This window comes from Athalia rosae, chromosome 4, assembly GCF_917208135.1.
Source record: "Athalia rosae chromosome 4, iyAthRosa1.1, whole genome shotgun sequence".
NCBI classification, from domain to species: domain Eukaryota; kingdom Metazoa; phylum Arthropoda; class Insecta; order Hymenoptera; family Athaliidae; genus Athalia; species Athalia rosae.
In genome coordinates this window covers 4,974,416-5,001,421 of record NC_064029.1, presented here as the reverse complement: position 1 = coordinate 5,001,421, position 27,006 = coordinate 4,974,416, and the positions used below count along the sequence as shown (strand labels likewise).

Here is a 27,006-nt window from a genome sequence, read left to right as displayed (position 1 = left end):
GTGTGAAAGTGTGAAAGGTGGACATAAAGGGGAGAAAAATTTATATCAAAAAAAGGGGGCAAAAGTTCGTTGTTATCCTGCGAAGGGATTATCCTCATAGTTCTATTAATAAATTAGTAACAATGTCAATATCACAATAGCATCACATTTGTCTTTTTACAGTAACGTATTATTTATATAGTTAGGCGGGAGTTTGATCCTCATATTTTCATACCTATTTTGCAGCAGATTCGTCGACTGAAGCTAGCGATCTGCTTTTACGTTTTTTCGATTTTCTCAAAGGAAATGGAATTGCTAATTTGTCGCATCGCTTATTACACCCCGTATACAAAAATTCATTTCCAGTCATATCGATGAAACTATTCCTATATCGTTCTATGTACACACAGAAAACAGTTTTTCAATCGTTTTCACGTTCCTTTCGTATTGTTTGGTATACTACGATTAGTTTATACCGACTTTGCCTATACAATTATCTTCAGATCCACAGCAAAACTTCGTAGCGCGTACCTCGAAGCAGTACGAACCGCTCGATAAGAGCCTATTATAGAAAATATCAAGACTCGACTATAGCGTTCAATGGAAGGCAAATAACAGGACGAAAACCGGTACGGAAATTATGCAAAAGACATAAAGCGCCGTTCTCGGTTCGCAAGTCGATACGACGACGTACTCCTCGTTCCACTGGGAGTCGTTACCGGTTAAAGGTAATTCCAGCACCGCCCTTTGATCGCTGAAAAAACTCAAAGGCAGAGAACATTCCCCTGTGCTATTTTTGCACGACTCCGAAGGATTTGAAGTATCGTACGCGGTTTTCAACAGATCGAAACGTATGCGAACATAATTTGGCTGAATTTCGTTCTCGGAGTTGAACACGAAGAAGTAGTAGCCGTTCGTGGGGACTCTGAAATCGAAGAGAATAGAAAAGATGTGGCAAATTCGATAAGAGAATAAGAACGTTTTCGATAGAAGACTAGAAACCTGTAGGTAATGGTGTTCGCCAGAGAAGCTGCGAGATGATCATTTTCGTATTTAGGGGTACAATGACGATGTGGAGTGAGAGGGAGGTTGAGGATGAGTCCGTTGCACTCCAGAAGTCGTTCCTCGGAGCTGCTGAACGAGCTCCAAAATTCGCTGTTGCTTCTGTCGTTGAGGGTAGTTTCGTTCACCGTGCCTCGATCCTCCGCGATGCCGTCGGGAGTGAGCTGCATCCCCTGTGAATTTGATGAAATTTTTTTTTCGAAATTTCCTCCAAGAGATACTCCCGATTCTCACCTCTTCGATCGCCGCATCTCCTTCCGAATCGTCTTCGTTCAATTCCGCGTTCAACGGAGAGGATAAAATGATCTCCCTCTTCCTCCTCGCCCGTTCTTCGTCGCTCATAGGTTTTCCGTCGCCATTTATGGCAGCGTCGACTATTCTTCTCATAGCGACACTCTCCGCATCCTCCTCGCCCTCGATTTCGTCCATTAATTTTTGGAGCACGTTTTTCCCCCGGGATCCGAGACTGTGCAACTTACCTAGAACCTCCTCGAAAATTTCGTCGGAGTCCGTTAACGCCGTGACCGTGGACGTGGACGTTAATTTTTCAGTCGTCGTCTCCGACGTGGATGTCGGAATTTCCTCGCCGGATTCCCTGCGTTTTATCACTTCGGGTTTAACCGTTTGGAGGGTAACTTTTTTCGTGGGTTTTTTCGGGGGTGGTTCCTCTTCGCTGACCATCAACCCGAGTAGATCGTCCGAGGGAATGACTGTCGGAGGTCTGTCTATGTTCGAACTTTCTCTATAAGTCCCCTCGTAGTGATGGTGGGGATTGGACTCCTGTTTTTTCTTCGTATCCAAAGTCTTGACGAAGAGTTGAGTGAGGATGTTGCGCATGGTCTTCGCGTCCAGCTCGTGACTCGTCAATTGATGCGCAACTCCACCTGGAAATGTGTGGTTCACATCAGGGCTACTACCTTCGTCGTGGAAACGAACGCCCAACCGCACTCTCTTCATCTTACCAGGCTCGTTGCTAGGTGCGTCGCCGGACTTGAAATCGAACGAATAAAATTCGCGATTATTCGCCTCTTCGAAAAATTTCTAATTTCAAATGTACTTCAAACCTGTCTATAGTCTTACCGCGTACGTCATGTTCACCAGTCCCTGTTCCTCGGCGATTTCAACGAGTTCTTCCAACTCCTCGCTGCTGTCATCGCCGATAAAAGCACATTCGTGGAGGTGTTTGTGGCCACGAATTATGGTCAGGGACGCACCTGGCCACCTGTAATCGACACGAATGAGATGTGATATATGATTCGTTTTTTTATGCAGAAAACGAAAAACTGGAAGGCAAGGGTCATTACCTAACGCAAGTGGATACGGTCACGCTGCTACCCTTGAGGAGATAGAATCCCCAGTACTCTTTCATGTCATCTTCAAGGACCAGGTGTCGAATCATTGAAACTGGAACTGTTTCGACTTTGATTTCTGGCTGCTGGTTCAGCAGGTAGGCATTGAAGGTGCCATTAACCTTGACGAGTTGGCTCTAAAACGCCGAAATGAAAAGGGTTTGCGTTATTAATGAGACCGTCTAAATTTCACCGAAAATTCAGCGTTCGTCATTTCTGTGGCGGTGCTTAAATGGTCCGACAATGAATTTGAAAAACGAAAATTGCAAAGATAACCGAATTAACATCAATAAACAGACCAAGGATAGACCGCGTCAGTACTCCAGTATCTAGACTTATAATTTGCTAAGTCTGGTATCGCGCAAACAGAAGAATATATAAGCTCATCGCGTTCACGTAATGAAATAATTTATAACCAAGGCGGTTGTAAAAGTTGATCCACGAATCGCTGTAATCGGAGATTGCTACAATTCGTCTCAACCGAATTCGTCGTCGACTCATCAAGCTCATCAAATTTATTCATCTCTTCGATATACCTGGCACCAAGTAGTCGACACTTTTCCATCTATCAGCCGCTGATCGGATGCTGCGAGTGGATAAAGCTGGTCGGAATAGACGCGATATCGCAGATACATCGGACCGGTGACCAAAAGAGCTGGTAAAAATGTCCCCAAAACACAGAGGCGCAACAATTTCAGCGGTCCCTTCGCAGCACCGCGCCTTGGATCCCAGTCTCTCGGTCTCACACCTTCCTCTGGTCATGAATTGAAAATAGAATGAGAAAAAAGAGAATACCATTAAAAAACGGAGTCGTGATGATTTTTCAAATGAAGATATACCAATGAGGGGAACGGCTCTGTCTGATACCGTCGCTCGTCGGAATATGAATGATTGCACAGCTGCGATTATATGTTTTCACACAGTGCATGCACATGATGCGAAGATAAATAAATATATGATTGAAATAACGTGAAACCAATACACAGTGTTAGTTGTCGCATCCTGGTGATCAATTCACGCGACACATGTTCGTGTTCTTTCAACGAATATCTTTGATTTCAATTGCGATGATCTACGCCTCCGATGATTAAACGATACAGAGAGAGATCGCCTCGCCTTGGAATTCATTTATAATCGTTGAGAAAATTCTGAAGAAAATATACAGCAGCGATTTCCACGTGCGAGAACGAACACTTAATTATTCTACTGTAACTCGGTCATCGTCAACCTTCGTTACGTAACATGAACTAATCGGCGCAATATCTCTCTCGAATGACGGCAAACAGAAAAATTTCCAGCTGCAATGAATAAAACTGCGAGACAACGAAGAACTGATATAAACCCCGGAAGTCTGCTGGGTGCAGTAAAACGCAGTAAGACAGACGATATAACGATAAAGTTTTCAAGAAAATTCTAGTTGTTAGAAGAGATACGAATTTCTCGCTACAAGATAATGCCCATATCTAAGTGTAACAGAGTATGGGAAACATCTCGAGATTGAATTTTTTTCGCAACGATATCGCTGCAGTGTAGCAAACTATATGAACGTCGCTACAGCGATAGAACATATTATTACACTCATGTTAAGCCGTGTAACTCAATATAATAGCTTCGGACGTACGGCACGTGTATCTGATCAAAGATTAAAAACGTGGCCGGTTATCGAGCAAATTTTTCCACGATTGTAACCCGCCAAATATACGGTTGTTTGCCGGTAAGCGTTGAGCAGATCGATACCGGTCACTTTTCCGATTGATTTTATTATCCGATTCGCCCTAAAAGAGAAGAAAAATGAAATTTTTCATTCGTGTAAGCTAAAATTCTTACAGCGTTTTGTAATGTTTCGGTATATTTTTGCAGGGGTCATTCAAGTTTGGCGAAAATCAAACGATGAAATGACGAGATTTGGGACGATGGTAGGGTACTTCATTAATTTCACGATGCGGAATTGATGATCAGATCCGACCGGAGCGTTGTATGCAGAAGAAGATAATTTTCGATCAGCTGTTACAACGAAGCGGTTCAATCTGTTTAAGCGGTAGGATATCGATCATTTTTTTTTTCGCAAACAACGTACGCGCGTGGTCTACTGATTTAACTTCGGTTACGTCGATGATATAGAGATAGGTACTAGAGATGATTAGTTTCAGAGTTTTATTTAGCGTACACAATATTCTCCATCGAACATTGTAGACTTTAACTGTTTTCCAAGTGACGCACCGGCCGAGCTATAACGTCCTTTGACCCAACGACGTTATTATATTTACGATCATACCTACTAATGCTTTGAGTAAATGGAAAGCGAATGAGAGAGATAACTTCATTACCACAAGCTCGCAGCTTGAGGCCGAATTTGTTTTTGAAGTATACGCTCCGAAGGGACACTCATTACTCAGGAATGCGCAGCTACGGTGTAGGATCTACATATAGTATCTGACTTATTTATCAAACTTGGGATAAGAGCCTGTATTTATTTGCCGCAAACATTAGTAACTATGCGGAAGTTCATAAACTGAAAACAAGAGTTCGTGATGATGGGCGAGAAATTTTCAAAAACATCGGTAGCTAGCGCATAGATTCGTATTCTACAGATGTATGTTCGTGCAATCACGTATTTCATCTATTTCTCGAAATTACATATGATCGTTATATTTAATTTCATCTCAACTGCAGCGCAAGAAAAAGCATACAAATGCCTAAGTACATATAATAAAACATTATATTCAGGTATGACGATCGTGATGCAAACATAAAATATATATCTATAGATAAGTGTATTCGGCTTCGCCGCCGGGTTCGAATCATCTGTGATTTCCCTATGCGGAAGTCTAATTCCGGCATTTCCGGTTATCTAACAACGTCGAAGGTAGATCTCAAGCGATCAAAAAATTAAATGAAATTTTATTTGTGATAAACAGCGCGGGCGATTCGTGGTCGTCGAGAATCTGACCTTTGACAAATTATTTATCGATACGTGCGCTCCCGCTTTATAACGTTTTAACGTATAATATCTGCAGTTCACTCTGCGTTTATCGCTAACGACCTACGTGAATGTGTCTGACCCCGTAAATTTACGAGTTCTGAAATCATCATAAACACAGCGCGGGCAAAATAAATAGAGAATTATATGTTACACGTACAGTGTGTGGGAACGCAAAAACCACACGTGGAAAATTTGTAAGGAACAGATGATGTTATCTTACGCGCGAATAAGAATTCCGCGCGTGGTTCAACCGAGCTGAGAATGCGCGGCGCGTTGCCAGAAGCTTCAATAATGCCCGGCAGATATCTTGGATATACAACTAATATTATACAGTCTACGCGTGGCACACGTGTGTTAGTTTGTCTTATAAAATGAGCAGATGACTATTGATAATGAAAAAATTAGCATACGTACCAAGGATGTCTGCTTTGAGCGGGACAGTTGCCATTTAGTGAAATATTATTTATAACACTGAGATCTGCAGTTTTTCAATACCGAATATGCATTTGCAGCGATGGGTTATCGTATGAGTATCGACTACTTTCCGTTGTTTGAAAAAAAAATTTTCAATTTCTTCGTGCAGCAAATTATTTTACATGTAATTTTGTAGCGCGGCGAACGCAGTTGTAGTTCACTGTGTTAGAACCATCTCACGCGGATGATACCAAATTTTATAACATTCGCACGACTAGCGGAAAGGTTTACGGTAGAACATGTATATTTATAATCGTGATCCGTAAAAGAATATGTGGACATAAGAAAACCCCGATAAACTCATTGATTTTCTCAGCTGATTTCGAAGAAACTCTGCTCTTTGTTTATTCATACAATCGAACAACGTACGCCTCTTGTAAATGCGTGTGTTACAAAAAAATCATAATAATGACAATTATCATAAAAGTTTTCACTACTCGCGTAGAACTGATGATACTGCATTATAATACTCGTATTGCATTTACGCTGATAAACCAGTTGCAATTTTCATTTGAGAAAATGCAGATTCATCGATGTGCCGGATGACAGTAAGAATAAATTTTTTCAAACTTCGACCATTGTTTGATTGTAACACTTGTATTATCATACGCTACACTGGCGGAGATGTTCGGAGAACACGCGGTCAGACAAATGCTCCGAGCTGAGCGATAATTGTCTGAACGATCTTATCGTCCCTGTAGTTTGTTGTATCTAAGTTATGTAAAAAGAATTAGATGCGCACTGAACGCTGTCTACTGACTGACTGACGCTTTATTCGGAGCCAACTTATTTACTACCATTTTCCCTTATCAATTTTGAATGTCTATAGATTATACGATAGTCTCTTAATACATAATCCGCAGATATTTTTGCGATAATTGTGTTTATAGTATTCTTGTGGGACGTGTTTGCTCGAGGGCTATCCAACAGATCTTGTCTACAGCGAGAAGTTACGTAGGTATATAGTTTTCATTTATTGTTTTATCGGGTATACTTATGGTTCTTTAAACGAAGATGATTCTCAGTTTGAATCATTCGTTTGCTGCAATCAGTTGAAGAGAGATAATGACAATAAAAGCGGATAAACAATGTAAAATTGAGAAAAGAAAACCCTCGTAGCAACTCGCCACGCGTACGTGCGCTATGCCATTTATTTGTAAGAACCTAACGCAAAGAAGATAAAATAATCGTCAGGTGCTTAATGCTCGGTTTACTAAAATCAACTTTATTGAACAGAAATAAATGCTGAGAGATTGATCGAAAGCAAGTGATAATCCTGATTCATTTTGCAGATACGAGAGATGTGGGACGCGATCGTTTGTTCACGAGAAATAAAGAGAGTATGGATAGTGATAGAATTATATCAATAATAGTAATTTTGCGATAATACACAGCATAAGATAAGGCTCGGAAATCATGGACCGCAGATTTTCTCGTTTCTCTTCATAGTGATCAATTTTTACAGTTAATCAATCATAAATTTCGGAATATTATAAAAGCAGTATTATTACATTATCATAAGCGAGATACTGACTATCTTCCTCATTTTTCTACATCCTACCTCCAATTATTGACTCGATATCGCGGCAGGAATCGTAAGCCGTAATAAATTAGCCAGAACCGAATTACTGCTGTCTGGCGATCCAGATGAGTTTTTGTGCACTGAACCTACGATTCTGACTCTACTATACTTGGATTTCGCTTTCTATAAAAATGCGAATCATCCAAGAGTAAGAAAAGCGGAGTCATCAACGAGTTTCGTAGCATGATGGACCATATAAGAGACACATAAGAATTTGGAAATCACGTTTTGTTCGATGTTTGAAATTATCATTTTAATTTTATGGTAAGCAAGGATATAATACGGCACAAGATCAAGGTAGACTCCGCCTTGTTTATTCTGCAAATATTTTTTAGCACTGTTTGCTCTGATCTTCTTCATTTATAGCTTACCATATAACACGTAATTGTTTTTAATTCTCGATGTCATTTTCTGGGCCACTAAAGGTATGGGAACACAATAACTATTCTTGGAATTTCAGCCTCATAATTTTCTCCTCTCATGGAAATACCGAAGTTTAAATATGAGCACAGCGAGACCGTAAAGTAAGGTGAATTAAATACTCACCTCAGGGCCGCATCAGATCAAATAAATTCCAGCAAATAAATTACCAATAATCTTTATTTTTCAGTTCGGATTAAAATTGTAGTAACATTCCTATACATACGCAATAATCAAATTCTTGCAATACCTAGGAGTATTTTTTAACTAAACCAATCTACTATCTCCGCCGGGAATGTTCTCCACTTTTAGTTTTTTGAGTTTTTTCTCCTCGTCTTCTTTTATTGAGGGGATTTCTAGGATCGTAAATCTCGAACCAATCGTCATCTTTTGTGCTGGCGTCTTTAGCCAGCACAGGCGTTTTTTCTTCAAACCGTAACCTGTGCGACATCCATTTCTCGTCGTCGAGTTCATCCTCGTTGTCAGTATCTTTCTTTTCCACATCTCCGTTTGCTTCCTCTGCATGTTCCTTCACAGTGTGCAATTTCGTTCGGAATTTCTGGAGTAACTGTAACGTAAAGTCTTCTCGGGATCGACCTGAAAAATAAAAGATGTTGGTACAGGTATTTGATAAGCAGGCATTGATCATTACTAACCCTTCTGTGGTAACTTTGATTTAGCTTCTTTGTATTTTTCCTGGGTTTCTATGTACTCTCTCAACACACTGGACTTTTTCTCCTTCTCCTGTTCCTGTTCTACTTTTTCCTTTGCTTCATCCTCTTTTGCTTTTTTCTCGTTCCTGACATCCCGTTTCAAGTCACGAATTTCCTTTCGAATCTCCTCACTGGATGAAAAATCGTAAGTTTATTTGCTGTCTCGGATCATTAAATCAGAGTTTTCATGACTCACGCTTTTTTCTTTCGCTCATCAACGCGATCTTTTCCTAAATAGTAAGGCTCCTCCTCCGGTTCATTCTCAATCTCGGGAACCTTGTTCGACTTCTGATTGCTTTTTGGTTTTTGACGATCTATTGTACTTTTGGAATCTTTTAATTTGTTTTTGATTCGCTCTTTTATGGCCCTTGAAGAATAGTAAATCCCAAATGGAAACAACCGACAATTTAAAGGTAGAATTTTCGAAGTAAAAATCCACTGGATATCTACTCACTGTTTTTCTTTGCTTAATTCAGTATCTTCATCACCGGATTCCATTTTCTCATCGCCACTCACGTTGTTGTCATTATCTGTTTTCATTTTTTTGCTCTGAGGTTCACCAGTTTCAATAGCAGGCTCTGCACTCAGTTTCGGATCTGTTAAATTGTCATGGGCAGATTTACCTTTTCCACTAAACTTTTTACTTAGGACGACCGATTCTTCTTCATCCTCTGCTGCTTCCTCACCAAAAGAAAGGAGCTTGAAGTTTCTGCAGTGGAAAATCTTGTTTATTTGATCGAACTTATTAGCTTATGCATTCGCAAAAGATTATGAGAACAAGCATTACTTTACACCAGATTTTTTTTCTTTTTTCTTAGGTTTATCAACTACAACTTTCTCTGGTTCAGTCCTGGGAACTATATCATTAAATGGATTGTTTAAAACCTCTGTTTTGATGATTTTCTGAGGATACAGAGGCCGATCATTCTAAAAGCAATCTCCTCATTAGATTAATCTTAAAACAGAGCTCAAAATCATTGCAATCTAAGCATCATCTTTCACCTCATCAACAAGTGCATCTTCAAGTTTGAGCATATTGTAAATTGTTTCCCCAGTAACTTTGCCAAATATGGTGTGTTTATTTTGCAGCTCAGGTGTAGCTGCAAGAGTAAAGAAGAACTGGGATCCGTTGTCATCCTTTCCAGCATTTGCCATTGCAAGTAAGCCTCTCCGGCAAAAACGTAATCTAGTATGAAACTCATCCTAGAGCACAGAGAACCAAAGTTGAAATCAAGATGATCAGGGTCGTTGAATTTCTCCCTCACCTTGAATGGTCCATTGTAAATGCTTTCTCCACCTTCCCCAGTCCCCGTGGGATCGCCACCTTGTATAATAAATCCCTTTTCTACCCTGTGAAATATGGTATTGTCATAATATCCTTCTAAACAAAGTTGAATAAAATTTCTGCAAGCCTTCGGGGCTTCTTTGGTCCATAATTCTAGGTCTATTTCCCCTACTGAAGTCTTCAATATGACCTAGAAATAATTTATAAAAATTGTCCCCAGTGCATTCAGAAATACAGGTTAGTTCGATAAAGTATAACGAACTGCTCCTCTGAATCTCGATTGTATTTCTTCATCACTGCATCTTTCGCAATAATATTTTATGCTACATACCTTTCCTGTTGTCGGCGGTTCCTGAATGTATATGTTACTCATGGTGACACTTTAGTATTTTCAACTCACGAACAATATTTACAAACTTTTGATGGCTGGCTAGCTGGCTGACTTTATACGCCACCTAGCATTTAACTGACAGCCAGCTGAACCAGCTGTCTGTACGACCCTCGAGATTCTAGCTACATATGGGTATAGGGGCGACATCTACCCTTAATCCGGAATATAAGAGCCGTTCAATAAATTTAAGTAACTCTTATTGGTTCAGACACGGTTCATTCATTAATTTCCACCAATTGAAATCTACACTTTTACGAGTGCGTAGCCATTGGAGTACGCAATCATGAATGAACTGTTATGGGATCTTTAAATCCCACGTGAATGAGAGTTAAAGGACGCGCCTTACGAGCGCTCTTTAATTGTCAGGAACTGCTGCAGCCAGCATTATGACGAACTGTTCAGAGATACTTTTATTTCAGATGAAGATGATTTATGTTAAATATGAGAAATGTTATGTCAGTTGAAATTACAATATACTATGTAAAAAGACTCCAAGGCGCAGTCGTAATATTGATAAAACATCATGCATAGCTACCCAACATGGTTTTGGAGCACCTGCACAGTTTTTTCTTTATCAGATTTAGAATATTGTTAGTTAATTAGTGAGTATTGTGAAGCACATTTTTTTTGTACAATGGAGAAGCAAGAGTTTTTCAATCTTGTGAACGGAAAGACGAAAGTACCGCGTCAAATACCGGTACCAGAACTGAGCCAAATTACCAACGATAATTTTACACGAAATCCGTTGAAAAATTTCAGTATGAGGAAATTACGTACTCGTCAGGTCTACGAATTGATCGCAAGATCAGCTGTAAATAGTCGAATAAATAAATTCATCGGAGAGGACAACAGCCCTGAAGAAGAAATAATGCGATTTCCTCGACGTCAACCACCAGATGCGTTTTACGTGCAAATTGTTAAGGTCTACGGAAATTCCATCCCAACAGTCGGGATTCCGGCCGAATGGGAAGAGAATATCTTGACCCTCATCCCCAGGAATATCAGATTAAAATATCCACATATCGTCGAACAAATAATAGTAGAGACGCGAGAAAACTACATAGGAGAAATGCACAGTTTCGGAGTAAACACCGTACTACATCCGACCGTACTTGAAGTTGAAGATGAGAAACCCCCGTTAATACATCCTTTCGCTTACGAGGGTCGCACAAAAAATTATGACACGTTTCTCAGGAACCGCGAATCGTTCGGAAAACAGTATTTCCTATCCCACAAGTTGATCAAAGCAATAAAAGCGAAGGCGTGCCTTGAGCTTCCCGAAAAATTCCTTGACCTTTCACGCTACCATAAATCCGGGTTGTTGGAGTTGCATGAACTCAAAGACGCCGTAGCAACTGATTTGCGAAAAATCAGCCTCCTGATATCGAAGCGTTACTATAATGAAATTGTGAAATTAATAGCCAGACCAAAGTACTTGAACGTGACCTCTGGGAAGAACTTTTTACAATTTTTACGTTGTGCTTCAAAGCTCTTCATCCAGGAGATACTGAACCGCATGATCAGGACGGTCGAAAATTTGGTGCAAATCCTGGCCGATCCACATCAATGTCCTCGACTCAAACTAGAGTTTATTTGCGCGGAATACGAGCTCGTAGTTCAGCCGGGTGTTGATGAAATTTACCATAGCTATCACCGAATGGTGGAAGACGTGGGTACCCTAGGCCAGGAGATGACGCCTTTCGAGTACTGGCTGAAGATCAAAACGAAAATTAATTACATGGAAGTAAAACTACCCAAATGGTTCAGAAACGAAGCACACGAAAGGCTTCAAATGGCCCTTGAGAAGGTCTACCAACCGCTAAACTCTCATTGCGCGAATATCAAGAGGAAATTCGACGTGGTTTGCAAACCGGAAACCGAGGCGGGCATTGTAAAATTTGTCGCAAATAACCGGTCGTTCGAAGAATATTGTATCCAGGTGAAAAAATTCAACGGTTTCATCACGGAAGCCAACGAAATGGTGGCGAACGAATATTATGCGATCGGGAGGCTCACGCAAGTCAAGGCGAAGACCACGTTGAAGAATAAGGCTAGAGGGATCGTAGGCATCGTCGTTGCGGAGCTCGTCAGACACCATCAGGAATACAATAGATCCATCTGCGACGTATTTGAAGAGCTGAATACGAAGGCATTGGACGTTCCAAGTAACGCCAAAGACCTTTTCACCCTCAATGAGTACATGGCGTACGCCTCCACGACATTGATCAAGGAATTAGAAGAGCGCATACGACGCTCCATAGAAATGCTTGACTCCCTCATCAGGATTGCTACTCTCAGCGAATCCCACTTGGAGCTGAATAGACAGACGATCAACTGGTTGACAAAAATCGGCCCCGTGTTCGAGCGTAGCGCGATTCTATGCGAAGCGACTAAATGCGAACTCGAAGACGAGCTGCAGCGGAGAACGAACGTGCTCAACGTGGACGTGGATGAATTCTTTCCGAAACTTATAATTCTCGACGATATGGACGACGTGAACCGCATCCGTGAATACACCGATGATATCGATCTCCTGATGAGACAAGTGGAGGGAATTGACGAACAGATACAATGGATAAACCTCGAAGAAAGGCTCTTCAAGTTTCCAGAAACGACTTTCACGAAAGTCGACGAGATCAAGGAAACCATCGAACCATTCCACGTCCTCGTACGACTCATTTACCGATGGAAACGTGACAACGACGTCTGGCTCGACGGTCCTTTCGACTACCTCGACGCCAACGTTATCAAGGAAAAGACCGACGAGTATCGCAACCGATTCGCTGAAATCAGTAAAACTTATCGCGCCAAATTAAAGGCCGACCTCGCAGCCAACAAATCATTTCGTTTTTCCGGAATCGTCGACGATCCCGATCCAATGCAGCAGCCACCTCCGCTGAAACTTTGCTTCCAGGTGATCAAGGAAGTCAACGATTTCAACCAGTACGTTCCGCTAGCTGTATGCGTGTGCAATCCAGCACTTGTGAAGAGACACTGGGACGAGATGTCGTTGATCGCCGGTATCGATCTGGTACCGAACGCCGGAACGACTCTGAGGAAAATAATTGGTTTCGATCTAATGCGTGACATCGATAAGTACCAGGTGATCAGCATCGGAGCGAACAAGGAACTGGCTCTTCAGAATCAGTTGGCTGCGATGATCGACGAATGGAATCCATTGATCCTGAGGACCGCCCCGGTCGCCAACACCGATTTGAGAACCCTGGTCGAATCGGATGAGGTGGAAATACTCCTGGAAGAGCAGCTGATAAAGATCGACGAAATGCGATCTTCTTACTTCGTTCGCCCGATAGACCGTGAAGTTAAAAACTTTCGATCCACCCTGATGACTATTGGAAAGACTTTGGAGCGTTGGATTGCCTTACAAAATCGTTGGCTGGACCTTCGTCCCGTCTTCACCAGTAGGGGAATAAGATCTGAACTGTCCAGAGAAAGTAGACTATACGAGACGGTTGAAAACGTGCTGAACCTTGCCTTGAAAAGGATAGCTAAGGATCCGCGAGTCCGGAGCGTCGCGGAAAGCCAAGATTTCCTCGCTTCTATAGTCCGGGGTGCCGAAGATATGGAAAGGATCAGTGAAGGCGTGCGACGCTACTTGGTAACGAAAAGGCTGCGATTTCCACGTTTCTTCTTTCTTTCCGACAAAGAGGTTCTTCGCACGCTGTTCGACGTAGGAGATTTCACGCGCGGCCCTCAGCCCTGTCTTACAAAGTGCTTTCGCGGCCTAGACAGACTCGGTAGTGATTCAGATCCTGATAGTTACTTGTTGATCGGACACGACGGTGAACAAATTCGAGCGTCAGGATGTTCGCTTGGCTCTCTGATGGAAACAGGTCGGGCCGAGGATTGGCTCATACAGGTAGAACGCGACATGACCTCAACTCTGAAGAAAGAAGTGAGATCGAGCTGCCTGGATATGGAAGAATTCTCGAAATCCCGAATCGCTTGGATCCTGAGCTTTCCAGGGATGGTGTCTCTGTGCGCGTCCCGGGTATTCTGGACCGCTAGAATCTCCGCTATATTCGCCGACCCCGAGGCGAATAATCTCGCGAATTTCGAAAAAGCTCTCGAATTTCAGCTGTCGGAATTGGTGGCTGAGTGCAGAAAGCCGCTAATCAGAAGACACCGGCGTATTCTGGTGGCGAATATCGTGGCTGAGCTTCACGCCAAGGATACAGTAGAGCTTCTGATCGAGAGGAAGGTCACCGACGAGCAAAACTTCGACTGGAAATCTCAGTTGCGGTACTATCTTGAAGACGATGGCATCGGGGCTCAGGTGATTTCGATAAAAATGATGGAAGCGGAGATGAAGTACGGCTACGAATACCTGGGAAATCAGGAAACCTGTCCAATCGTCGTGACGCCGTTGACCGACAGGTGCTATCGGACCTTGCTGGAGGCACGGAGCTACTGCTTATTCGGAGCTCTGGAGGGACCAGCGGCTACAGGAAAAACGGAGACGGTCCGAGGACTCGCCAGAGCAGTCGGTGTCCAGTGTGTAATTGTCGGTTGTTCGGAACATCTCGACCACATCTGCACGGGAAATATTCTTAAAGGAGTCGCCAGTTGCGGTGCGTGGGTGTGCCTGGATGACTTCGACAAGATCAATCTCGAAGTACTTTCTGTAGTGGGTCAGCAAATGTACGCGATAACCAGAGGGATCCGTACCGCTGCGAAGAGATTCGAACTCGAAGGAAGCAGCCTGCGATTGGACCCCGCGTGCAACATTTGCGTGACCTTTCATCCCGGGTACGCGGGACACTTTACCGTACCGGACAACACGAGGACCCTCTTCAGGACGGTGGCACTTGTCCTACCGGATTTTCTCAGGGTAGCCGAAGTCGAGTTGTATGCCGGAGGTTTCGTGAACGCTAATATCCTGGCTTTCAAACTTGTCACGACCCACAAACTTTGCGCTGACCTCCTAGCCACGGAGGCGTGCTACGACTTCGGAATGCGGTGTATGAAAACCGTATTGAGAATGGCGGTTCACCTGAAACTTCGATCTCCCGACGAGGATGAATCGACGCTCCTAATGAGATCCCTCGTAGACGTACACCTAGCTAAATTCCTCGAACGTGATATCGTAATATTTGAAGGTATCCTTCGCGATATCTTTCCAAAGGTAATTTTACCCCCACCGAATTACGAACCGATAGTTCGAGCCATACGGCGGGTCTGCGAAGACCGTAAACTCCACTCTCATGAAACTTTTGAACTCAAAGCGATACAAATGTTCGAGACGATACGGGCGCGTCGTGGCACCATTGTCATGGGTGAAACATTCGGTGGCAAAACCTCGATTCTTCAATGTCTGGCGGCTGCTCTCAGTTATCTAGCCGTCGAAAAGAACGCGATTTTTGGTCGTGTCACAGAAATCCGGACCGTAAACCCGAAATCTGTCGACATCGATCGCCTGTTCGGTAGATTGGATTTGAAAACACGAGCGTGGAGCGACGGAATTGTTCCGTCAATTTTGCGAGAATTCGCTGAACCGGATCCCGTCCAGAGTCCACGATCGTGTTGGCTGGTTTTTGACGGCCCCGTCGAGCCCAGGTGGGCAGAAAATTTAAATACCGCGTTAGACGACAATAACATACTCTCCCTGGCGTCTGGCGAAAAAATTCGACTCCCTCAAGACTCATGTGCCATAATATTCGAGACCCTCGACTTGGAACAGGCGTCCCCGGCTACCGTGTCACGTTGCGGAATGGTTTACGTCGAGACAAGTTCGTCGGGATGGAAACCTTTCGCTACCACGTGGCTGGAAACCTGGGAGTGTAACAATCGCACTTTTGCCAGTGGCAGCCTAAAGATTCTCCTGGAATGGCTGGTGGATCCTTGCCTCGAATTCGTGAGAGGTAAATATTACGGAATTTCCAACTCGTACCTACAGAACGAACTCCCAATTTTTAATAAAGATCGCTCTTCTGCTTTTTACATCTCCCTGCAGACAACTCTCGACAAGTTCTCGACGCAAGTGCGCTCCAGCATTTGAACTCAACTCTGAATATAATCGAAATGTTGGTGAGCGACGCGATCGCGGATAGTCCTGAGGTTTCACGCGACCTGGAGGTGACGTGGACGCAGGCAGCGACTGTCCAAGCTTTCACTTGGGGTATGGGCGGTACCCTGTGCCAAAATTCGATCGCCGGTTTCGAAGCGTTCTTCAGCTCCTTGTGGTGCGGCGACGTCGACCAGCGTCCGGTACCCGCGCTTCCGACAGGAGCTGTGGACGTCCTGTTGCCGTCGGAGGGTTCGATCAGGGATTTTTTTTACACCTTCAAAGGTCGCGGAGTGTGGAAACACTGGACGGATATTTTGAAGAGCGAAAAACTCGTGGAAACGCGATTCCTCAGTCAAATGATCGTACCGACGATCGACACGATAAAATACGCGAGCATCTTCAACCGCCACGTTAATCACCGCAAGCAGTTTTTGGTGTGCGGTGAACCAGCTACCGGAAAAACGATCTGCGTACGCGATCTACTCCGTAACGGTCCTAAACGGAGCAGCCACCTTTCAAACTTCATAACTTTTACCCAGAAAACCACATCGGCCGAAGCTCAGGAACTGATCGTTTCGAGATTGAATAAAAAGAAGCGGGGTCACTACGGTCCTCCGGACGGAAAGTTCTGCGTAACTTTTGTCGACGATATCAACGCGCCCTTCGAAGAAGAGAACGGCGCTCGACCAGCTCTGGAATTGCTCAGGCAATTCTTCGACCACAAGCACTGGTACGACCTAGAAGAACCGGACAAAGTTTATATCCAGGACACTATATTCGTCGCGGCGATGACCGTTCCAAATCCGGGCCGAAAGGAAAGCGTACCACCCCCAAGATTTCTCCGACATTTCAACGTCTACGCTGTACCAGCGTTGTCGAGAGACACTCTTTTCAGGATATTCAGCAACGTCTGTTTGAGCGGCTTGAAAAGGAATGGCTTCAACCCGGACGTGATGGGAGTGGTGCATAACTTGGTGAACGCAACTCTAGACGTCTGGAGCGCCGCTCTTACCGGGTTGAGACCGACGCCTGAGAAGTCGCATTACCTCTTCAACGTAAGAGATATTTCAAGAACGATCGCTGGATGTGTACTGATTCGAAAGGAGTCAGCGGATTCGAAATTGATATTCGTAAGACTCTGGGTACACGAGATTCTGCGGGTATTCCGCGACCGGCTCGTTCGTCACGACGACGCGAACTGGCTCCTCGCTAAGATAAAAGAATCCGTCAAGGTCTTTTTTAAGGATCAATCATTTGAAACAGCTTTCGATCACCTCCCCAGACACAACGATCAGATCGACAGCGAGAGCTTGGACGGCCTGCTGTTTGCGAATTTCATGGATGCCGAGACGAACATCGAAAATCGTCGATACGAGGAGATTTCCAGCGTAGAAAACCTTAAGAAAAGAATCATCAATTATTTGGCGGAATACAACGAAACGAACGCAAAGCAAATGGATATCCTGCCATTCCGGCGTGCGTTGGATCACCTCGTCAGACTTTGCAGAATCCTCGCGATTCCCGGTGAAAGTATACTCTTCGTTGCTGTAGATGGATCGGGACGAAGGTCCTTGACTCGTTTAGCGGGGCACGCAATGCGCCAAGCGGTTTACGAACCCGCGGCCGGCACATTCCGAGACTCGAAAACTTGGCGGATAAACCTTGCCAAGGCTCTGAAGAGTTCCGCGGCTACGGGGAAAGACTTCGTTTTCTTGACAACGGACAGGCAGATGAAAGATGAACACCTCCTCGACGTCGACAGCCTTCTGAACACCGGCGAAATCCCGAATCTATTCACGGCCGACGAACGTCAGGAAATTATCGAGACGGTCCGTCTTGCGGCACAGGACGGTGACCGCAACCTCGAACTCAGCGGTGTAGCTGTCATGGAATACTTCGTCAATCGTTGCAAGGAGAGACTTCATTTTGTACTCTGTTTCAGTATCACAGGACCCGCTTTTCGACGGAGTCTCTTCACCTATCCGAGCCTACGCAACTGCTCCGTCAACTGGTTTTATGGCTGGCCCGAAGCCGCTCTCGAAGAAGTGGCAACAAAATACACGACAACTGCCAAGGTGAGGCGCAGACTTGAAAAGCTCAGAATACCGTCCAAGATACGAATTTAACATTTCTTCTATTACTCTAGCTTCCCGAAGATGTCAAGGCGAAATGCGCGACAGCCTGCAGATACTTCCACAACTCTGTCAATGAAATGGGTGAAAAATACGAAAAACTTAGCGGCAGACTGACGTACGTAACGGTACCACGTTTTCTACATCTGGTACGTTCCTTCGCAGAGCACACGGCCCGTAAACAGGAATCGATAACTACGGCGCGAAATAGATACGTCGCTGGTCTTGAAAAGCTGCAATTTGCAGCGGGTCAAGTGGCGCGAATGAAGACAACTCTGACCGCTCTGAGGCCACAGCTCGAGTTATCGGCTAAGGAAACCATCGCGACGATGACGGAGATCGAAAACGAGAACGTCAGCGTCGAAAGGGCGACGGTGCTGGTCAAACGTGAGGAAGAAGTCGCGAACAAGAAAGCGGAAATTGCGGGTGCCCTGAAAACTGAATGCGAAGCTGACCTGGCGGTGGCTATTCCTATCCTGGAGGACGCCATCGCCGCTTTGAACACCCTGAAACCTGCGGACATCACACTGGTAAAAGCGATGAAAAATCCTCCGGATACGGTAAAACTCGTGATGGCTGCGGTCTGTGTGATGCTGAATGTCTCGCCGGATCGTTCCATGGATCCTGTTACGGGGAAAAAAACCACCGATTACTGGGGTCCGAGTAAACGCGTCCTCGGCGACATGAATTTTCTACAGAATCTCAAGGACTACGACAAGGATAATATCCCGGTGGCTCTGATGAATGTCGTTAAAAAAACCTACATGACGGACAAAAGTTTCATGCCAAATATCGTCGCGAAGGCTTCCAGTGCCGCGGAGGGTCTTTGCAAATGGGTGAGAGCTATGGTTTCGTACGACGATGTCGCCAAGGTCGTTGCACCGAAGAAAGAAAAGCTGGTAGCCGCCCAAAAAGAGTGCGACGAAACCGAGGCCTTCCTCAACGAGAAACGAAAAACTCTGGCCGACCTCAACGCAAAGTTAGCGGTACTGAACGGCAGTTTACGCGCGACTCTTGCCAAGAAAATGGACCTCGAAAAGCAGGTTGCCAGCTGTACCGAAAAGCTCATCAAAGCTGAGAACCTAATCAGCAGTCTCGGTGGAGAGAAAAAAAGGTGGCTACGAAACGCCGAGAGACTTGAAAGATTCCACGATAACTTGGCAGGAGATGTTCTCCTTTCGTGCGGTATCATTGCTTACCTGGGTCCCTTTTCGGCCGCCTGTCGTCTCGAGATCCTGAACAAATGGCGCAATCACGTATCAGCTGCGCGAATACCCTGCTCGGATGAGTTCAATTTCGTGGAAGTTCTGGGATCCGAGATAAAAATCAGTGCGTGGAACGTGCATGGCTTATCAAAGGATGCGTATTCCACCGAGAACGCGGTTATACAGGACAATTCAAAGATGTGGAGTTTGCTGATCGACCCACAGAGCCAAGCCAATAATTGGATCAGGGGAGTGGAGGCACCGAACGGTCTTCGGGTGATAAAATTGTCGGACGCGAGGTACATGGAAATCCTCGAACACAGTATAGAGGCAGGAAAGCCGGTCCTGCTCGAAAATATAGAAGAGGAACTGGACCCTTCTCTAGACCCGATTCTTACGAAAGACGTTCACGAGATCGAAGGCGTCACGTTCCTCGCCATCGCCTCGAAAACTCTGAAATATTCGGATCAATTCCGTTTTTACATCACTACGAAATTACCGAACCCTCGTTACCCCCCTTACATTTTTAACCTGGTCTCGGTCATTGACTTTTCGCTGACAAACGAGGGCCTGGAAAGCCAACTTCTGGACATCGTGGTAGCCAAGGAGCGTCCGGACCTTCAAGAGAAGCTAGAAAACTTGTTGGTACAAAGCGCAGCGAATAAGAAAAATCTGAAACAGGAGGAAGACAACATACTGATAACGCTGTCGACATCTACGACAAACATACTGGAAGACGACAACGCGATAAGGCTACTAGACTCGTCGAAACACCTGGCAATCAGCATAGTCAAAAAACAGGAGGCGAGTAACGCGACCGAATCGCACATAGACACATTCCGACAGAGGTATCGTCCCTTCGCTGCGCATAGCGCCGCGATGTATCGCACTCTTGCAGGACTTCCTCTCGTTAATCCTATGTACCGTTTTTCCCTCGAGTGGTTCATTCATCTTTACGTCAGATCCATTGAAACTTCCAATAGAAGCATCGTTTTGCAAAAACGTCTCGATTACCTCAGAAATGCCTTCACCAATAATCTTTACGAAAGTGTATCGCGTGGTCTGTTCGAACGAGACAAACTACTCTACTCGCTTATTCTCTACGTCAAGATCCTGCTAGATGCTAAGGACATAAGTGACGAAGAAATTAACTTTTTCCTCACCGGTGACTCGAACATCGATATCGTCAGTAACGTTGCCACTTCAGAGCTTCCGAAAGCTAATTGCGAGTGGCTTGTCGATACGTCTTGGAATGCAATTTGTCGAGCTAGTGAGATTCTCGCATCATTCAAAGATTTCCCTTCAAGTTTTTGCGCGAATAGCTCTGCCTGGAAATTTTACTATGATCTTGAAAATCCCGAAGAATTCCCGATTCCCTCGCCATGGGATGAAAAGCTTACACCGTTCCAGCAGCTCATCCTAACGAGGATACTACGACCCGATAGACTGGTCATTAATGTCGCAAAATTTGTGAGGCTGGGAATGGGCGAAAAATTCGCGTCACCTCCATTCTTCGACGTGTCGAAATCATACGTGGAGTCCAACTGCTTGGTGCCATTGATATTTCTCCTCAGTCCTGGTTTCGACCCTACCTCCTCCGTCGTGAAACTTGCCGGCGAATTGGGTTTCTCTGCAAGGTTTGTTTCTCTTTCGTTGGGTCAAGGTCAGGAGAACCAGGCGAAGTCCGTGATAAAACGAGGGCAAAGGAAGGGGTGGTGGATATTCTTGCAAAATTGTCATTTGGCTGGGAACTGGCTCCCAGTTTTGGAAAGGATCTGCGAAAGCTTCGACGCCTCCAACACTTCGCTAGATTTTCGCTTATGGCTGTCGAGTTACCCCACAAGAGAATTCCCCATTACTATTCTCCAACGTGGTGTAAAAATGACAAACGAACCATCGACGGACCTCAAAAGGAACTTGACCAGTCGATACAACACTCGGCCTGTCAGCAGCCGCGAATACTTCGAAGGCTGTCCAGGAAAGAACAAAATCTTCACGAAACTTCTGTACGGACTTTGCATGTTCCACGCGGTCCTTCAGGGCCGGGCAAGCTTTCTCTATCGTGGATGGAATCTGACTTACAATTTCGACGATTCGGACTTTCAAATGGCAGCGCGGCGACTGCAGATATTTATCAACAATCACGACCCCATCCCATTCGGAGCTCTCGTGTACGTCCTCGCGGAGATTCACTATGGAGGGCGAGTTCCGGACGACGAAGACAAACGCTGTCTGGCCGCCATCCTCGAAGAATTTTGCAACCCAAAGATGATCGTGGGCAACAACTTCAATTTTGCATCTTCCACGACTTACAAGCTACCCAGGAAATGCGAATTTCGAGACTACGTCGGCCAGGTACTCACCGTCCCGGATCATCCATCGCCGGAGATTATCGGACTCCACGGGAACGCGAGTATCGTACGCGGTTCGAATGACACCAGAGTTTTTTTAGACGCCATGGTGTTGGCGCATTCCCAAGGCAAATACTCTCGGAGCAATGACATAGTGCCGGTCTTAATTTCGAATGTTTGCGAGAAATTACCACCAATTTTTAACGTTGAAACCGCCCGGACGAAACATGCCGCGAGCTACGATCACCCCCTCAGGGCAATTCTGTACCAAGAAATGAAAAGGTACAATGTACTCATCGAAGAAATGACACGTTCTACCGATATCCTTGAAAATGCAATTCAAGGCCGCGTCAAGTGGACACTTTCATTGGAAGAATTTTCTCAGGAAGTGAGTCTGGGTAGAGTCCCATCCTGCTGGATCCGAGCATCACCGTACAACCCACCATCGATGTCACTCTGCGTTTTTGTGGATGATCTCCAGCGGAGAGTTGAATTTTTGAATGTTTGGCTCGAAGAAAGAGAACCGTACGCTTACTGGCTAGGTGCAATTTCTTCTGCAACTGCATTCTTAGCTGCCGCGCGTCAAACTTTTGCAAGGAGCAATTGCCTGACGTTGGACGAAGTGCAGTTCACCTTTGACGTTCTTCGAGTGGACCAGCCAAGAGACCTATCGCCGTCAAAATCTAACGGTGAAATTTTAATCAGCGATTTGTTTCTATCAGGTGCCAGGTGGGAGCCACACCGAATGATGCTCGTGGAAAGCTTCCCGAAAATCCTCTGGGATCGGATGCCTCTTCTACGGTACAGACCTGTAGAGGTCATCGAGGAGATGCGATCGAATAAATACGACTGTCCACTTTACGCATCTATCATCAAAAATACCGCCTTCGATTCTATGAATCGTTTGAAAGGGTATTTGTTGAACGTTGAATTAGATACGGACAAGCCCCTCAAACATTGGATACGGAGACGAGTCATTCTCTATTGTCAACGCGATGAATAAAAATTGAGTAATTTTAATCAATGTATAGGATGTATGCAGTAACAGATTAGGAATATATTATTGAAAAAAATACAGGACAATAAAATTCACAATTTTCTTCTTCAAATTACGATCGTCGAGCGTTTCCTCCGTATAATTTAACTAATCGGGCCCATTCTTTCGGGTAATTCTTTGATACGAATTGCACAACCTTAGCAGCATTTGCACGTTGTTGTGGTTGGCAACGAGCGCAGTTATTAATCAGTACCTCCTTCAACGAAACTGTAATCGGTAATTTTTGCCTAATTAAATATGCCTGTATATATGTACGTGAATATTTGGTGCTTGTGAATATAAAAAAAAATAAAAAAAATAGTTCAACATGCTCAGATGGCTATTTATTTCCTGACCTTTGGCAGATCTTCCGAGGTCATCACACGGCCCTTCGTTCAACAGACAGGCGATCTGTCTCCGTACTAACGGCGTATCAGCCAACAATTCTTCGATGCTACCTTGTTGGCAACTCGCGAAAACTCCGAAACACAAAACAAGTACCACCGCAACATTTCCAAGATGAGCCATCGCGAGATATTACTCCTTGACTTCTTCGCTTACTGTATAAATATTTGTTACAAAATTGAAAATCGGGCCTTGCAGTCCTATTGACCAGTCTATGGGGCAAGACTCGAACTGTGTTTCGCACTGGTGAACGACTCGGTTTATATATCCCTCTGACAACCGTTTATGTCCCGTTTCTAGAAACCTGGCGATCACTAGCCCGAAGGTATTTTCGGGTTTCAATTATCATACCTCGGAAAACTTTCCGTTAACTGTTTGTACTGCTTAATGTACAAACGAGTTCAACTTTCCGAGGGAAACTCACCTGACACCGTCTCACCTAATTACACATTTGCAACTCGCAGGCTATACACGGGAAATTTTCATGACTGTATCATGATTCCACACCGCACAACGAACTTCCAACGGGTAAGTCAGAAGTATCGGCGTTTTGGATTGGATCGCATATTCCAAGACAGATTTGACTGCAATTCTCTTTTTAACGCAATATTTATTAAACCTTCATTGTAGAGAATATACATTTGAACAATCTATACGGATATATGTATCACGAATGGAAGCTGTACAACGGCACCTGAGATCTCCGTACACATTTGCTATAACATCTTTTACACGAATACTACAAAAATAAATGTGAAAATGGTATTCTATGTCATTACCAAATAGAATTTCTGACTGGGTAATATTGTTCGCGTATCCATCTAGCCGTTCCTAACGTCCAGGCAACGACGATTGACGGGGTGTGTATTATTCATAGTATTTATCTTCTGCAGCTATCCGTAAACGCGATATGATAACTTCACAGAAAATTACTAGGTCCCAAAATGATGGGCATGTAAATTTCACACTGTGCAAAAAATGTCAGATACATACTTTTACGCTAATTTTTTTCATATTTCATTCAGACGTGCGAGTAGTTTACATGATTAATTTCATACTCCCTTGCGTAGGATGTTGATAAATGTATGACCAATGAATAATGAGGCACAAATTTACATAACAAGATTTAAAATTTTCAACTTAACGTTGGGATTCGTAACAGGTAGAAAGCATTGAGATTTTCTAATTCTTGAGTACATAGAGTACAAGTACACCTGAATAATGATAACAGAAACTATGAGAACCTGGTTTTATAGGCGGCCGTCATCTGCTCCAAGAAAATAAATGTTAGGACTGTATGCGGCCCAAGTCGAGCGTAATATGGGAAGAATCCTTTCCAGAGTGCCAAAGGACCTTCGTTCCGTATAACTTTGCCAAGAACATCAAAAGCTCCCTTGAATTCTGGCTTACCATCCACAATCTTCATATTTTGAATCCTTGAAAATGATAACATTGACTGATTATTATTTCCATTCATTAATTAGTAAACCAAACTCTTGTTCGTGGAATATATTTACCTTGTTTTTGCAATATCTACAGGCATTGATGCAGCAGTTGTAACAAGTCCCGAAATCATAGAACTAGCGAAATGAAGCGTGATATTTTCTTCAAAGTAGCCTGTAAATTTATAAAATCTAATAATTGGAAGATACCGAAGACAGTGTAACGGAGCTAACTTTCAAGAGCAAGGTACAGATGTTACATAAATAGGTCCTTGAGATCTATTACGTAAGTGAAGAGTCAAAGACTGATTAAAAATAGCTTTATCCTCAAGACATGCGGAATATGTAGTTATAATTAGACAGCCTCGACATTGCATACCATAGACACATTGCTCTTCTTTGAATACAATTTCAGCTCGATGACTTCACAATAGCACAAATGTGCGGTAAAAAAATTTTGACCAAAAGGTTGCACAGGCTGACACAAGTTGTTATCAATGTAAACAAATATGACGTATGTTGTATGTGATGTAAGGTGAATATGATAAGTAGCAGCACCAAAATCTACCTGTATCTAATAGAGCTTGTTTAGCTTGCGAATATGAAGCTAGCTGGGCAGCATTTACGACCATAGCTCGTCCCATAGTTGGAATTGCTCCACGCCAAAGTGTTAGAAGTCCCTCATCCTTAGTAATCCGAAACAGGGCATGGAATACGTTTTTGTAGTTACGTCTCTCAGCTAAATAAATGCCAAAATACAATCTCTGTGTTTCCTATAATACTACAAAATGCCTGGAAATCAAGTGCAGAGTTGCTGAAACATATATAGGTTCCTGCGACAAATATCAGCATATGGCGAATAGCAAGTTGGACAAATATTGATATTTAATTAGGAGTTCTAGAAATCCTCTCCCACCTAAGAAACTGTGTGAGTGCTTCGTAACTGAGGCTAAAATTAATACATGTATAGAAAACGTAAGTTTGAATGCATGTTCTGAAAAGCTCAAAATAATTTATCGAGTGAATGGTCATCACCTAACGGCAGCCTTCCATCAGCAGTCATTCTAATCAAAGCGACTTCAGCAGGTGTTCCAACAAAAGCTCCTACACATCCTGCAGCCATACCCAAAGCTGCCTTAGTAATAAAATTTGGCTGCCCATCTTTTCTGTGCATGGGAAGAAGGAATTCATACAATTCATAATTACTTGAAAATACGATATCTGATTCTGCTTGATTTATGCTATCCAAAGCAGTTCGCTAATCCAATCAACTTTTCTTCTTTATCACTTTGCCTTAATCCATCATTGATTAATCCTTGTGACTTACGAGGCTAGTTCAAACAGCCATGTATATATTCCCAGCCTGGTTGTGGTATAAGTGGCTTGCCTCATAAGCCCAGCAGAAAGGCCTGCATAAAACGAGAAGAAACCTTCATTCTTAATGATTCCAGATATCACTGAGACTGTCGAAACCTTTGTGCCACTGAGCTGCATGCGGTTCTTTATTAAATCCAAGGGCTGTACAAAGCACGTCGCTCCCATTCTGTTATAAAACAGGTGTTCGATATCATGTCATCAAGGTATTAGTTTGCTGTGAATTAATCATTCAGAACTAACAACGTTTGCTTTAGTAATTGGGTTTGATTAACATAACTCTATGCAGGTGCCCCAGATTTTTAGAAAGTAAATAGTACGTACAATGTGAAATAAAACTGATAACTGATAATAGGGTAGAGCCTTCGAGAAACGGTGTTACTTCGTCATGGAATATTGCGAAACAGTTTACAAAGTTCAAATAGATATATTCTAATAATCAAAGGAACAAACCCAGAGACACCACCAATTAAAAACTTGACTCCGTTCGGTATAGTCTTCTGTTCACCCATATTGAGTTGTTCGAAACTGATAAATAAATAATTTCACTAGGTCGTCGATGTTATTAGCTTATTGAACGTTTAGCTCTTCAACGTAATTCTTTACGAGTAACTTTTATATCTATAGCCACATACGTCCTCTAAACTTTCCACCGAACGATACTACCGGCTCCGAATACAGCCTGCAACTGCTGTGCTACAGCACGACTCCTGAGATATCTCTCACAGCTGTTGCAGTGTGGAAATATTAAATTTTCAGACTGCGATGTGGCGCCAGCTTGTTAACGCTATTAGT

General features: G+C 43.7%; 5 protein-coding genes and 1 long non-coding RNA gene across 7 annotated transcripts; 2 read left to right on the top strand and 4 right to left on the bottom strand.

Annotated features, from left to right (window-relative positions):
- Positions 1-65: 65 nt before the first annotated feature.
- Positions 66-6,587, bottom strand: LOC105686493. 2 transcript variants are annotated; one of them, XM_012401394.3, is made up of 8 exons: positions 5,788-6,587; positions 2,927-3,144; positions 2,346-2,527; positions 2,122-2,263; positions 2,004-2,031; positions 1,276-1,925; positions 982-1,214; positions 66-904 (listed from the first exon to the last, which is right to left on the bottom strand). In XM_012401394.3, the coding sequence occupies exons 1-8, from the start codon at positions 5,819-5,821 to the stop codon at positions 577-579; spliced, it is 1,815 nt and encodes a 604-aa protein (XP_012256817.2). In that variant the 5' UTR covers positions 5,822-6,587; the 3' UTR covers positions 66-576. The 2 variants fall into 2 exon arrangements, with proteins under 2 accessions (XP_012256817.2, XP_012256810.2); XM_012401387.3 differs by having other exon boundaries at positions 1,276-2,031; positions 5,788-6,585.
- Positions 4,171-7,860, top strand: LOC125500747. The gene is made up of 3 exons (XR_007278207.1): positions 4,171-4,428; positions 6,738-6,805; positions 7,140-7,860. It is a non-coding gene; the product is annotated as an uncharacterized LOC125500747 (long non-coding RNA).
- A 151-nt stretch (positions 7,861-8,011) lies between these two features.
- On the bottom strand, positions 8,012-10,339 carry LOC105686283 (spliceosome-associated protein CWC27 homolog). Its single transcript, XM_012400940.4, has 8 exons — positions 10,179-10,339; positions 9,828-10,037; positions 9,565-9,765; positions 9,350-9,489; positions 9,017-9,271; positions 8,759-8,929; positions 8,506-8,693; positions 8,012-8,446 (listed from the first exon to the last, which is right to left on the bottom strand). The coding sequence occupies exons 1-8, from the start codon at positions 10,218-10,220 to the stop codon at positions 8,130-8,132; spliced, it is 1,524 nt and encodes a 507-aa protein (XP_012256363.2). The 5' UTR covers positions 10,221-10,339; the 3' UTR covers positions 8,012-8,129.
- A 102-nt stretch (positions 10,340-10,441) lies between these two features.
- Positions 10,442-23,312, top strand: LOC105686220 (dynein axonemal heavy chain 7-like). The gene is made up of 3 exons (XM_048653752.1): positions 10,442-16,226; positions 16,259-18,341; positions 18,413-23,312. Exons 1-3 carry the CDS (start codon positions 10,873-10,875, stop codon positions 22,955-22,957), a joined length of 11,982 nt encoding a protein of 3,993 aa, XP_048509709.1. The 5' UTR covers positions 10,442-10,872; the 3' UTR covers positions 22,958-23,312.
- LOC105686212 (ejaculatory bulb-specific protein 3-like) lies at positions 23,064-23,864 on the bottom strand. Its single transcript, XM_012400850.3, has 2 exons — positions 23,347-23,864; positions 23,064-23,218 (listed from the first exon to the last, which is right to left on the bottom strand). Exons 1-2 carry the CDS (start codon positions 23,516-23,518, stop codon positions 23,064-23,066), a joined length of 327 nt encoding a protein of 108 aa, XP_012256273.2. The 5' UTR covers positions 23,519-23,864.
- Positions 23,865-23,985: 121 nt separating this feature from the next.
- On the bottom strand, positions 23,986-26,916 carry LOC105686240 (mitochondrial 2-oxoglutarate/malate carrier protein-like). Its single transcript, XM_012400885.3, has 6 exons — positions 26,665-26,916; positions 26,165-26,380; positions 25,873-26,003; positions 25,406-25,576; positions 24,913-25,012; positions 23,986-24,831 (listed from the first exon to the last, which is right to left on the bottom strand). The coding sequence occupies exons 1-6, from the start codon at positions 26,721-26,723 to the stop codon at positions 24,630-24,632; spliced, it is 879 nt and encodes a 292-aa protein (XP_012256308.1). The 5' UTR covers positions 26,724-26,916; the 3' UTR covers positions 23,986-24,629.
- Positions 26,917-27,006: the final 90 nt, after the last annotated feature.

Excerpts from the sequence above, each read along its gene's own strand:
- LOC105686212 (XM_012400850.3), bottom strand. The coding sequence starts at position 23,518 with ATGGCTCATCTTGGAAATGTTGCGGTGGTACTTGTTTTGTGTTTCGGA. Across the intron at positions 23,219-23,346 it reads CCTCGGAAGATCTGCCAAAG|TTTCGTTGAAGGAGGTACTG; the intron begins GTCAGGAAATAA and ends TACCGATTACAG.
- LOC105686283 (XM_012400940.4), bottom strand. The coding sequence starts at position 10,220 with ATGAGTAACATATACATTCAGGAACCGCCGACAACAGGAAAG. Across the intron at positions 9,272-9,349 it reads GAAAAAAAATCTGGTGTAAA|AAACTTCAAGCTCCTTTCTT; the intron begins GTAATGCTTGTT and ends TTTCCACTGCAG. Across the intron at positions 8,447-8,505 it reads ATCAAAGTTACCACAGAAGG|GTCGATCCCGAGAAGACTTT; the intron begins GTTAGTAATGAT and ends TTTATTTTTCAG.
- LOC105686220 (XM_048653752.1), top strand. The coding sequence starts at position 10,873 with ATGGAGAAGCAAGAGTTTTTCAATCTTGTGAACGGAAAGACGAAAGTA. Across the intron at positions 16,227-16,258 it reads CTGCAGACAACTCTCGACAA|CTCAACTCTGAATATAATCG; the intron begins GTTCTCGACGCA and ends CCAGCATTTGAA. Across the intron at positions 18,342-18,412 it reads AATACACGACAACTGCCAAG|CTTCCCGAAGATGTCAAGGC; the intron begins GTGAGGCGCAGA and ends CTATTACTCTAG.
- LOC105686493 (XM_012401387.3), bottom strand. The coding sequence starts at position 5,821 with ATGGCAACTGTCCCGCTCAAAGCAGACATCCTTG. Across the intron at positions 3,145-5,787 it reads GCTCAAAGCAGACATCCTTG|AGGAAGGTGTGAGACCGAGA; the intron begins GTACGTATGCTA and ends ATTCATGACCAG. Across the intron at positions 1,215-1,275 it reads GAGATGCGGCGATCGAAGAG|GGGATGCAGCTCACTCCCGA; the intron begins GTGAGAATCGGG and ends TCAAATTCACAG.
- LOC105686240 (XM_012400885.3), bottom strand. The coding sequence starts at position 26,723 with ATGGGTGAACAGAAGACTATACCGAACGGAGTCAAGTTTTTAATTGGT. Across the intron at positions 26,381-26,664 it reads TTAATTGGTGGTGTCTCTGG|AATGGGAGCGACGTGCTTTG; the intron begins GTTTGTTCCTTT and ends GTTTTATAACAG. Across the intron at positions 24,832-24,912 it reads GTAGATATTGCAAAAACAAG|GATTCAAAATATGAAGATTG; the intron begins GTAAATATATTC and ends ATCATTTTCAAG.